General features: G+C 36.7%; 1 protein-coding gene across 1 annotated transcript; it reads left to right on the top strand.

Moving 5' to 3' along the window:
• On the top strand, positions 1-627 carry LOC143656841 (interferon omega-1-like). Its single transcript, XM_077128632.1, has one exon. The coding sequence runs from the start codon at positions 67-69 to the stop codon at positions 625-627; it is 561 nt and encodes a 186-aa protein (XP_076984747.1). The 5' UTR covers positions 1-66.
• Positions 628-12302: the final 11675 nt, after the last annotated feature.

Raw genomic sequence — 12302 nt, forward strand, 5'->3', positions numbered from 1 at the left:
GAGAACCTGGTTCGAAGCTCACGGTCCCCCATCTCAGCCAGAAGAGGGTCTCCTTGGAACTCACCAATGGCTTTTTCAGTCCCTTCACTGCTGGTGTTGGTGATGATCTTCTCCAGCCCCATCAGCTCCTTCAGCTGTGACCTGCCTCAGAGCCTGGACGTGGGAAAGCAGGAGACCCTCACAGTGTTGGGACAAATGGGGAAGATCTCCCTTCTCTCCTGCCTGAAGGACAGGACTGACTTCAGATTCCCCCAGGAGATGGTGGAGGCCAGCCGGGTCCAGAAGGCCCAGGCCCTGTCTGTCGTCCACGAGATGCTCCAGCAGATCTTCAACCTCTTCCACACTGAGGCCTCCTCTGCTGTTTGGAACACGACCCTCCTGGAACAGCTCCTCTCAGGACTTCACCGCCAGCTGGAGGACCTTGAGACCTGTTTGCTGCAGGAGATGGGAGAAGAAGAATCTCTGCTGGGAATGAAGGACCCTACACTGGCTGTGAGGAGATACTTCCAGAGAATCCATCTCTATCTACAAGAGAAGAAAAACAGTCACTGTGCCTGGGAGGTTGTCCGAGTGGAAATCAGGAGATGGCTTCTCTTCATTCACAAGCTCACAAAACTCATCAATTAGAAAGGAAACTGAGTCCCAGAGATGAACATCCAAGCTCAGACTTATGTTCCAGGCATTTCAAAGGCGATATTTATTGCTCCATCTATAAAATAATTGGATTCAAAATTAGCAATTTTTATCAACATTATTAAGCATATATAAGACCAATATTTTCAGGATCTGTCAAACAAACTCTATCTAGTGACCCGTAACTGAACTTTATTTCATAAAATATTTATTTATTTATTTATTTATTTAAGCATTTCAACAAATTTATCATTTTCATGCTTTTTCTATTTATATGTTCTTTTTATATAAATATGCTCACCTTTGCTTTATAATGAATGTCTTATTTAATGTTTTAGAAGTTTAATAAATTCTTATTAAATTTATTTTAAGATGTTTCTGGTTTCTGCTGTTTCAAAAAAAAAGAAATTTCCTTGAGGTACTAATTTTGCAAAATAAATAGGAAACGATCCAGTGCAGTGGATTCATTCATTCATTCATTCAATGACCTTTGAGCTAAAACCTTGAGAAAGAGGTTAGTGCTCACTGACCCACTGGAGTTTACACAAACAAAGGACATTGATGTAAAAAAGTATTTATAAAATTCATTACATTTGGGATCTGGGCCCTACAGGAAAAGCAAAATATGCCTTAGCAATGGGTCTCATGGCAAGAGCAAACCATTGGCTGCTGCGGGAATTCCAATGGGATCTAACAGTCTCAAACACAATCCATGAGGATGTGTATTTTTCATCTTTCAGTATATCTTGTACATCATTGACAAGATGGTCACAAAGAATCCTAGACTCAGATTCCACTGCCTTAGCCATCCAGGTGGAACGAGTTCTCTTTGATATTCAAGAACAATGCCTGCTAAAGATTCAGATTTCTTGACTTGCCCATCCTTGAAACTCAGGACTGTGGAGCAGGCCACCCTTTCACACATGGTTAATATTTCCTCCATGGAAGAAAGATTTGTTACCAGAGTAATGCGGAAGAGAAAACGCAAAGGCAAAACCAAGTGATGGCATATGCATCATAATTATTATTTGTCTATCATCCACAAAGATTCTTATTCCCACATACTTGTAATAATATAATGCAATTGTATCATAACCAACCAAAAGGACCTTGATGCTTTTACACAGAGATGTCTTAATGGGTCCCTAAAGCCAGGGCCCAGCTCAGGATTTCCTAAGGATTTTCACACACTTTGTAAATTCTGAGAACATCAGGTAAACAAAACTATAATCACCTTTCAATTCCTAATATTCCAAGTTGGATGGAAAACAGGATAACTGTAATGAAATGTCACACTTAGAACAAGAAAGACTGGTAACGCCCCCACACAAACAGCATTTTTTTTTTTTTTAACATGGGAAGGCACTGGGAAGCGAACCCGGGTCCTCTGGCATGGCAGGCAAGCGTCCTTGCCTGCTGAGCCTCCGTGGCCCACCCCCAAACAGCATTTTTAAGCTAGCAAATCTGTTAGCTTCCCGAACAAGGTTGGACAGGTTTTCTCTGCGTTAGTACTTGAGGTTGAATTGGATGCAAGACAGCAATACAATTAATAATCTTGGATTGATCCCCTCTTATACATGAACTGTCCCTATCAGATTGCATGCAAAATTGTCCTTTAAAGGAAAAAGTGAAACTCCTTTTATTATGTTGCCCTCACACAGTTTGAGCCCTTTTGATAGCTGTCAAGAGAAAGGTCCATATGTTACAAGAGTCACCCAGTACAAGGCAGAACTCACAGGCAGAGAGTCAGTAAGACATACACTGTCTCCATTCTCCTCCTCCTGAGGGCAGCAAGCGAGGACAGGTCACAGCTGGAGCATAAGAGAATAATTTCCAAGGGAAGAAATCCACCCCACTCTGCTGCTCTCTCCATTATTATTTGTCTATCATCCACAAAGATTCTTATTCCCACATACTTGTAATAATATAATGCAATTGTATCATAACCAACCAAAAGGACCCTGATGCTTTTACTCAGAGATGTCTTAATGGGTCCCTAAAGCCAGGGCCCAGCTCAGGATTTCCTAAGGATTTTCACACACTTTGTAAATTCTGTTTGGGCGGTGCCTAAACAATCACATGAGAATGAAGACTTTTATTTTAAGAGATGAACCAAGTTACTGGGGAAAAACGTCTTGCAGCTGCAAGTCAGCTTCTTAGGGGACTTGTACACAGTGGTTAGAACACCTAGAGTCCTGCTGGGCAGTGGAGATACTTCACAGCCTTTCCCACCAGGTCTTGTCCTGCTGGTCTCTGCTCATCCACTGACTCTGGTCTCTAATCAAATGTGAGAAATGATCTTTCACTACATCTTTAAATATTGATTCTTTTGAACTATTCTTATTTATTCTTCAAGAGTACCTACATTCTTATTAGGAACTCCATTCGTTAATTTCCATTACACCTTTCTATCATCCTTTCCATCTTTTTAAATTGCTTTTCTTCATTTAGAGAATTGGTCAAGTTTGTCTTTCATAAGAGGACATCATTTCTGATCTGTAATTTCTATTCTTTTTCTCTTACATTTCAGTTCTAATTCTGCTGTTATGTTTTTAGTTTCCTTGCTATTTTCACTTCTTAGATCTCTATTTTTATCTCATTCTGTTATATTTTCAGGTTATGAATATCTGTGTGTATGAATGCAAATGGAAAGCTTACCATGCCCCGCATGCTTTGGCTTGATCCTGTGAAGAACAAGTTAATTATATTCTCTTCCTTCCATGAGCAAATGGACAGTGATTCATAACATAATTTTAATGAGGGGTAAAAGCATAACTTCAAAATTTCAGCTGTGCAGACAATATTACAGACAGGAATTGGTAACCAATCTCCTATTTTTTAAGATCAATATTCTTACTCATGATGAATTAGTCTACTAATGTAAATTTTAATTATTTCACACTTTTACTTAATGTAAAAGAATATGGACTGGGGGAAATATTGGTTGGCTGTGAATGATAGTACTTAGCAGCATCTAGTTTGTTGATCTTGCATATAGTAGGTGCGCAGTAAATGATAGCCATTATTATTTACTAACAAGCAGTAAAGAATAAGTTGTTGTAGTCTAATATGTGATGATATTTGCTAATGATGTATAAGTATTTCAAAGATGTTGGTTTCTTGTTTTAAGTTACAGTCCCCAGAATCTTAGCCACTAATTTATCCTTTAAATACTATTTCCCAATTTTTTTGTTTTTTTATTTTTATTTTTATTTTTTTTACATATGCAGGCACATGAAAATGAACCCGTGTCTCTGGCATGACAGGCAAGAACTCTGCCACTGAGCCACCTTACCAATTATTTTTATTCTTATTTTCATATTATTTTTAGAAAATATTTTTAGAAAAAATAATATTGAGCTAAAATTTCAAAAATGTATCATGTTTCTCTTCAAATTTTTATATATTTGTAGAATATATTTGAATGTTTATTTTATTTTTATTTTGGTTCCATGACTCATATAATTTAATTGTGAATTATATTTGTTTCCTTTATATATTGACCCTTTTTAAAATTTAACAGTTTTCATTGACTCTTATGACTGTTACTCATTATCAAGACTTCATTGATAATAATATTGTGACCTCTCAGTCTTTCCTTCTTATAGTTTTGCTCTATCTTTCTCCATCATTTGTTTTGTTTTTTGGTATTATTTCATTTTAGGCATGTCCCCCTACTGAGAGTAATTATGAAGTTGTTTTTCAAATGAATCAAGAGTTTTCCTTCTAATAGAGATGTTCAAGCAGTTTATATTTAATATTTCAACCTTTTGTTTTTGGTTCTCATTTATTCATTTATGCTTTACTTTTATGTTATGTTTATATATGTTTGACACTCGCTTCAATTCGCCAGTTTAAAGACAATATATTTTTAAAATCAATTTAAATTATCTGTTCATTTTTAATTAAAATGTCACCAGTGTTAACTCATTCCATGGCTCACTGCTGGTTCCTTCTAGAATGGTACTTTTAGTCAGCCTGGTAAGTGTGTGCAGCAGACATGATATGAATTGATAAAACTGGAAATTTATGTTCATATATAAACAGGTGAAATGGTTGAATGTTATTGAGTATAAATTGATTTGTGTTGCATTACTTTGCTTACGAAATGATATTCATTTTGAACGCTCTTACAATGACAGTAATTTGATGCAGTGTGCAATATTAGTGCCATATTCTTAGGAATTGTCAGAAATCTTGTGGTCAGTAAGGCAGTGATCTACTAGGATTAAACAATTCTCGTATGAAATGTAGCATATGAATGTAAAGCAATGCGACTGACATACTGGCCTAGTTTGTAAACTGCCTGTGAATATAGTTCCACCATAGAATGCAAAACTCTTTGGGTTGATGGTAAGACTGTTGCCATCATCCCCACAATTCTGCAGGTTTTAAGTCTCTATTGTGAAACTGTAGTGAGGTACATTTACACTTAAGGAAAGGGCTAAAAGATCTTCCTGAGCGCCATGTGGACCATCCCTCTCTCTTGGCTCACCAGGACCTTTACCCAAGAAGTAGATGATTGGTTGGGTCTGAGTGTAAAGTTTAAGGAACAGAGCTGACCTCATTCTTATATTACTGTAAGCCTTTAATGGCCTAATCCCTAATTTGAGGAAAGACATGACTTTATATATTAAAAAAAAAAAAAACTCAACAAACTGCAAGGAGAGAAACTTGAAGAGCTCCAAAAAGAAACATATTATAATCAAACTCTTGAAAGACAAAGACAAAGGAGATTCTTGAAAGCAGCAGGAAGTAACTCATTACCTACAAGCGATCTTCAATAACATTAAGAGCCAATTTCTATTCAGAAAGTATGGAGAACAGAAGGGTTGGGAAGATACACTTAAAGCACAGAAAGCAAAACAAAAAAGACTTGTCTGTTAAGAATTCCAAGCCTAGCAAAACTATCCTTCAAAAATAAGGAGAAATTAGTACATACCAGGTAAACTAAAGCTGATGGAATCCAACACTAGTAGATCTGCCCTATGAGAAATGCAACGTGGAGTCCTTTAGGCTAAAATGAAAGCACGCTAAACAGTCCTTAAACCCATACAAAGAAACAAAGAACACTGGTAAAGGTAACTACATAGAAAAATATTAAATCCAGTATCATTACATTTTTGGTTTGTAACTCCTATTTGCATTTCCTATATAATCGAAAAGACAAGTACGTAAAACAATAATCATAAATCTATGTTAATGGACACACATTATATAAAATTTCTATTAATAACAATAAAGAGGGAGACAGATCTGAATAGGAGCACAATTTCCATATGTTATTGAAGTTGATAGAGTAATTCAACCGAGATTGTTATAAGTTTAAAATATTCATTGTAATCCCCAGGGCAGTCCCCAGAAAATAACTAATTATACACAGAAAACGAATTCATCGTCTGCTTCTTTCCACAGGTCACCTTGACCAAAGGTGTGGGGAAGGAGGAGCCCCAGCAGAGGTCCACGAGACTGTCCCCTCAACCTGCTCCTGAGAAAGTGGGAATGAGAGTAAAATAGAAAACATGAAAGGATAAGTCTTCAGAAAAAAATAAAAAGTGCAACCTAAAGGGAAAAGGGGAGCAAAGGTAAAAGAAGCTGAAGTGGCTGACCAAGGAACTGAAGATTTACCTGCAGAAAATGGAGAAACTAAAAATGAGCAGCCTCTGATGAAGCAGAAGAGAAAGAAGCCAAGTCTGATTAATATGGTATACAATGTCTTATCAGGGGTCCTGTTTCTCCCTTATTGTACAGTCCAGAGAATGCTTTTATCAACTACTTGTAAATGCAAGTTTTTCAGTTGCTCTAGAAGAAACATTTTTAAGGAGATTGAAATCCCAACTCATCTCATTTTTTTAAAGTAAATACTTTTTTTTTAAGAAGGAAAATTATTTGCTGGTTGTTTGTATTTTGATAGAACCACAAAAAAGTGGGATATTAACTTATGGGAGGCTTTGACTGTCTTGGATGTCAACTTAACATTCCATGTTAATGGAAAGAAGCAGACGGTGAATTCATTTTCTGTATATAATTAGGGTGGGGGTGGCTGTTTTTATACCTTAAAATGCAACACATACTAAATGATGATTTGGAGTCACAGCCATGCGTTTAGTACATGCTGAATGTGTTACATTACTTCTGTTCCCATGTTTAAGTTTCTTAAAACTGCTCCCTAATCTTGGTTCTCCCTGTCAAAACTGTGTGCAGGTTGTAATATCCTTCGTCCAGGTAGCCCAGTTTTCCTAATAGGTTTGTTGTATGCTGGGACAGATTGGAAATGTCGGGTGATATGTATGATATTAAATTGTGAAATAGTAGGACTTATACGATATAACAAATTATCAACATTTGAACATAGATGTACTTGATAATCTTCTTAGGGAAAGCTTGCCTCCAATTTCAAGCTGGAAAGTCACTGGAATAATGCTGGAAAGAATTACAACTACATGGCTATTTAGATTTTCAGTACATACATTAATAATTGTGTACAATTTTTTCATAATGTCTGCTTATCTTCAGAACAACTAATAATATCTCAATATGAAAGAAAAAATATATGCAGATAATGAAAGGAAAAGTGAACCAAAACTATAGTCTAGAAAAATAAATTAATCATAAAAGAAGGGATTATTATAGGAATTAAGAAATAAAAAAGATATGACATATAGAAAACAAGTAGCAATATGGAAGAGGTAAATCCTTCCTTATCAGTAATTACCATCAATATAAGGGAAATAACTTTTTCAATTAGCAGATGGGGTGGAAGATTGAATACAAAGAAAACAGCAACAAAAACTGATCCAACTATCCAACCACTATCTGTAAGACTTTAGCCCCAAAGATACAAATAGATTGAGAGTTAAAAGATAGAAAAGACTATTCTATGCAAATAGTAACCAAAGGAGAGCAGAGGGGGATTTATTGAAATAAAAATAATAGGTTTATGGGAAAATATTACTAGACACAAAAGATATTATATATGGATAAAAAGATAGCAGAAAATATAAAAAGTATAAACTATGCACCATTTCATGATAGAAACACTCAGAAACCAGAAATAGAAGGAAACTTCTACAACAGAATAAAGGGCATTTGTAAAAAAGAAAATCAAAAGTAAAAACCAAAAAAAACCCTGCCACTCAATTGTGAAAGACTGAACATTTTGCCTTAAGATCAGGAGCAAGAGAAGGATACCTGCCTTCTCCAATTCTATTTAATATTGTGCTGCAAGTCGTAACTGGAATAAATAGGCAAGAATAGAAATAAAAAGCATCCAAGTTGAAGGGGAAGATGTACAACTATCTCCATTTGCAGATGGCATGATTTTATATATATATATATATATATATATATACATAGAGAAAATTCTTAAGAATCCACACAAAAGATTAGAACTAATAAACAAATTCAGCAAACTGTCAGGATACAAGATAAACATGCACAAATTCATTGTATTTCTATATACTACTAACAACTATTCTGAAAAGGAAATTAAGAAAGCAGTTACACTCAGTGTATCATCTAAAAGAACAAAATACTTTGGAATAAATTTAACCAATGAGGTGCAAGATCTGTACACTGGAAACTATAAAACACTGATGAAAGAAATTAAAGAAAGCTAAATAGATGGAAAGACATCCTGTATAGACTTAATACTTTTCAGAGCTCAGTACAACCCAAAGTGATCTATAGATTAAATGCAACCCCTATCAAAATCCCAATGGACTCATTTGTAGAAATGGAAAAGTTAATCCTAGAATGCATATGGAATTGCAAGTGATCACCAAAATCAACAAATCTTGAAAAAGAAAATGAAATTGGAGGACTCACATTTTCTGATTTCAGAACTTACTACAAAGCTGCAGTAATAAAAAAGAGTGATGCTAGCATAAGGATAGGCACATACATCAGTGGAAGAAAAACCCTATAAACAACACAACAACAGAAAGATAAACAACCCAATAAAAATGGGCAAAGATTTGAATAGACAGTTCTCCAAAACGATACACAAGTGGTCAACCAGCACACATAAAGATGCTCAACATCTGTGATCATTAGTGAGATGCAAATCAAAACTTCAATGAGATACTTTACACCCACCAGGATGGAAATAAAATAATAAAATGAACAGAAACTTACAAAGTAGTAGCTAGGACGTGGACAAATAGAACCCTTGTACATTGCTGATGGGATTGTAAAATGAGTTGCCCACTGTGGAAAAAAGTTAGCCATTTCCTCAACAATTAAACATAGAATTCACATATGAACCAGTAACTGCATCTCTGGGCATTCATCACAAAGAATTGAAACTCAGTACTCATCAAAAACTTGTACATGATTGTTTATAGCGGCACTGCTCATGTTAGCCAAATGGGAGAAACAAAACAGATGTCCATCACCAGATGAATAGATGAACAAAATGTAGTTTATCCATGCAATGGAATATTATTCAGCCATGAAAAAGGAAGAAGTACTGATAGATGCTTCGATTTGCAAGAACCTTGAATACATTATGCTAAGTGAGAGGAGTCAGACACAAAGGCCATATACAGTATGATTTCATTTGTATGACATACCCAGAATAGGCAAATACAAGTAGACAGAAACTGGATTAGTAGAGGTAGGATTGGGGAGTACACGCTAATTGGGAATGGGGTTTCTTGTTAAGGTGATGAAAATATTCTGGAATGGATAATGGTGATGGCCGTACAACATTGGGATGTCATAAATGTCGCTAATGGCAAACAAGATCAACGAAAAATGAAAGATAAAAAAAATCAACAGTCATTGTATTCACACTTGCCTCTCTTTCCCTCTAGTCATACAATCAGACTCCCTCCCAGCCTCTTCATGCTGGGTGTGGCCATGTGAATGAATGTCGGTCAGTTAATTGGGGAGGAAGTTAGGTTTGCCCTGTAGAGCCCTGGCCCATGAAAGCATCCCCAGATGATCTGCCGAGCACCACAGTCACATGGGAGAAGAATGGTGAGGACAGGAAAGTCATAAAATAGAAATATGCAGGTTCCTTGAATAAATATAGAACACTTGAAAAGAAAAAAAATGTTAATGCAAAATGATTTGCATACCAGAGATGAAGACAAACAAACAAACAAACAAAGGAAAAGGTTTAGGAGGGACAATGTGTACTAATTGACTGCAGTTTCCCAGCACCTAGCATGGGATCTAATACATTTAGGGCATGGAGGCTCAGGGACCAGCATTAACAAGTGTCTTTCCCAGATTCTCATCTCAGTAGAATGTCACAGCATTCACACATTATTGCTGATATCTGACTGCCAGCTTTATTCTTGGCCCCAGGACTGGATTGGCCTCTGGATTCTATTCCTGATGAGGGGCTGACAGAAAAGGGGCCAACAGGAGGCTCCAGACAGTACTTAGTTATGCACAGGTCTAATTTTCTCCATGTTCGCATGCAGCAGGAAGTGAGAGAACATTCATTCATGAACGCACCAACAGTGACCTGAAGTATCTTGGAAATATTTTTGGAGAACTACTTTAAGGGACAGGACTCCCTGTTAATAGTGCCTGTGTGACCTCAGAGTAAAGGTACGTTCATTTGTACTCACAGGCTGGGGTCATCTGAGTCACCCTTATCACATCTTCATGCACAAATTAGTAAATTAAAAATCAGGTTACAAAATAACAATTATAGTATCATTGTTTCTTTGGGTTGTTTATATTCCTAGTAGGTAGAGGATAGCCAATATGACGCAAGTATGTTTAGAACTAAGTACCCAGGGTCACACGCAGTGAAAGGAGCATAATGTAGGAAACAGTCTCATGGGTTTACCTTCAATGCAAGAAGAATACAGGGTCTTAGAGGTGTGGAGACTTGTTTGACCTAGTTTTAAGCAACAAAGAAGGAGATGTGTACCTCTTGGGAAGGGTGCACAAGAATTCAACAGAATGGGTTCAATTCCTGGCCCATGCACTTCCCAAATAAACAAATAAGCAAATGCAAACAAAGAAAAATACAACAAATGTACTGCTGCAATAACAGGATAATCAGATGGAAAAAGAATGAATTGTGATCCCGCCCATAGAGCATAATTTCAGTTGGCTTTTCTTCAAATTATCTCAGTCTTTCTTCTGCCTGTTCAGTTCTGCTGTTGAATTCTTCTACTGAATTTTTCACTTCATCTGTTATAATTTTCAGGTCCAGAATTCTATTTGGTTTCTCTTCAGAATTCTGTCTCATTATTGGTATTCTCAATGTGGGGAGTCAATTTTCTCATATGTTCCTTATGTAGTTAGGCATTGTTTCACTTATGTATTTGAACATATTTAAAACAGCTGATTTAAAGTCTTTACCTAGGAAGTCTAAATCTGGTCTTCCTCAGGAACAGTTTTAAATTGATTGTTATTTTCATACTGTGTATGGGCCATACGTTTTTTTTGTTGTTGTTGTTTTTATTGTTTGTTGTTATTTCTTATATTTGTTTCTATTTCTCATATTATTAATGAAAACTTCACATTAAAATTAATATGAGGTGACAACACTAGAAATCTGTCCTCCCCAAAGTGTGTTTTGGCTGTTTTCTGTAGGTTGCTGTTCCTAGTTTTTACAGAATTTTCTGCACTAATTCTCTAAATTTTGCATTATTTGTTATATGATGCTCTGAAGTCTATAATCAGTTAGTTGGGGATCAATGAATGATGGAACAGAGATTTCCTTATGCCTGGAAACAATGCAGCTCTAGGTCTTTCTCAAGGACCTCTGTGGTGTGGTGTGTGTGTGTGTGTGTGTGTGTGCGTGTGTGTGTGTGTGTGTGTGTGTGTGTGTGTGTGCATGTTGTGGTTCACACTAAATACTCAGTCAGGCAACTTTCAACTTTGCCTTAGTCCTCACTTCCTGCTTATGCCAAACTTTCAGATCAACCAGAGTGGGAGACTGGGTCATTTCCAGGTTCTCCCTGAGCATTTGCACAGCTCGACAACTGAGCAGGCCCTTCTAGAGTCCCAGAACTATGATCGGGTCTTTCAAAGCCCTTTGGACATCTTCTTCCTCACCTTTTTCTTCTCAGCTTTTAGGCTAGGATATTGCCTGGCCCTACTGTTCCCGTTACCCATTGCCTCAGGTAGCCAATATATTAAAATACTTCGCAGTAAACGTTTTTGAGAAATGCTCTCCAAAGAGAAATATTTAGCATTGGCTGAGCTCTGAGACACGTAAAGTAAAGATACCCCTTTCCAGTGGGCTCTTCGCACCTGACAAGCCAAATAATAACAATCACTGGGAATGGGGATGTGAAGGCATTCCAGCTCCATCCTACTCTGTGTGGTGCCCCAATGCAGGCTGTTACTTTTCAAGGCTCCTACTGAGCTTCAGTGTAAGGCAAGTTAAATGCTACAACTCTTGCTGTTCTTTAGTGAGATTCAGCTGCTTTACTTGAATAAATGCTCCCAGGTTTTGTAAGTCTGATTAATTTCCAGATTCCTAAAAGTAGATTCTGGCTATTTTTGCCAGTTTTGGGGGGTTGTATTTATGGAGAGACAAATTTCCTAGGATTTTTCTCAGCCATTTCCAATGGTGTCACATGTCTCTACTTATGTTTCCATGAATCTGAAGAAATCAACCTTCGCAGATAGAATTGGGTGCTTCTTTACCATTAATTTGAACAGTTTCTGTAATTGACAAAAGTCGGGACTGA

The sequence above is a fragment of the Tamandua tetradactyla genome, chromosome 2 (genome assembly GCF_023851605.1).
Source record: "Tamandua tetradactyla isolate mTamTet1 chromosome 2, mTamTet1.pri, whole genome shotgun sequence".
NCBI classification, from domain to species: domain Eukaryota; kingdom Metazoa; phylum Chordata; class Mammalia; order Pilosa; family Myrmecophagidae; genus Tamandua; species Tamandua tetradactyla.

Bases quoted from the DNA above. Each gene is read 5' to 3' on its own strand.
- LOC143656841 (XM_077128632.1), top strand. From the start codon at position 67: ATGGCTTTTTCAGTCCCTTCACTGCTGGTGTTGGTGATGATCTTCTCC.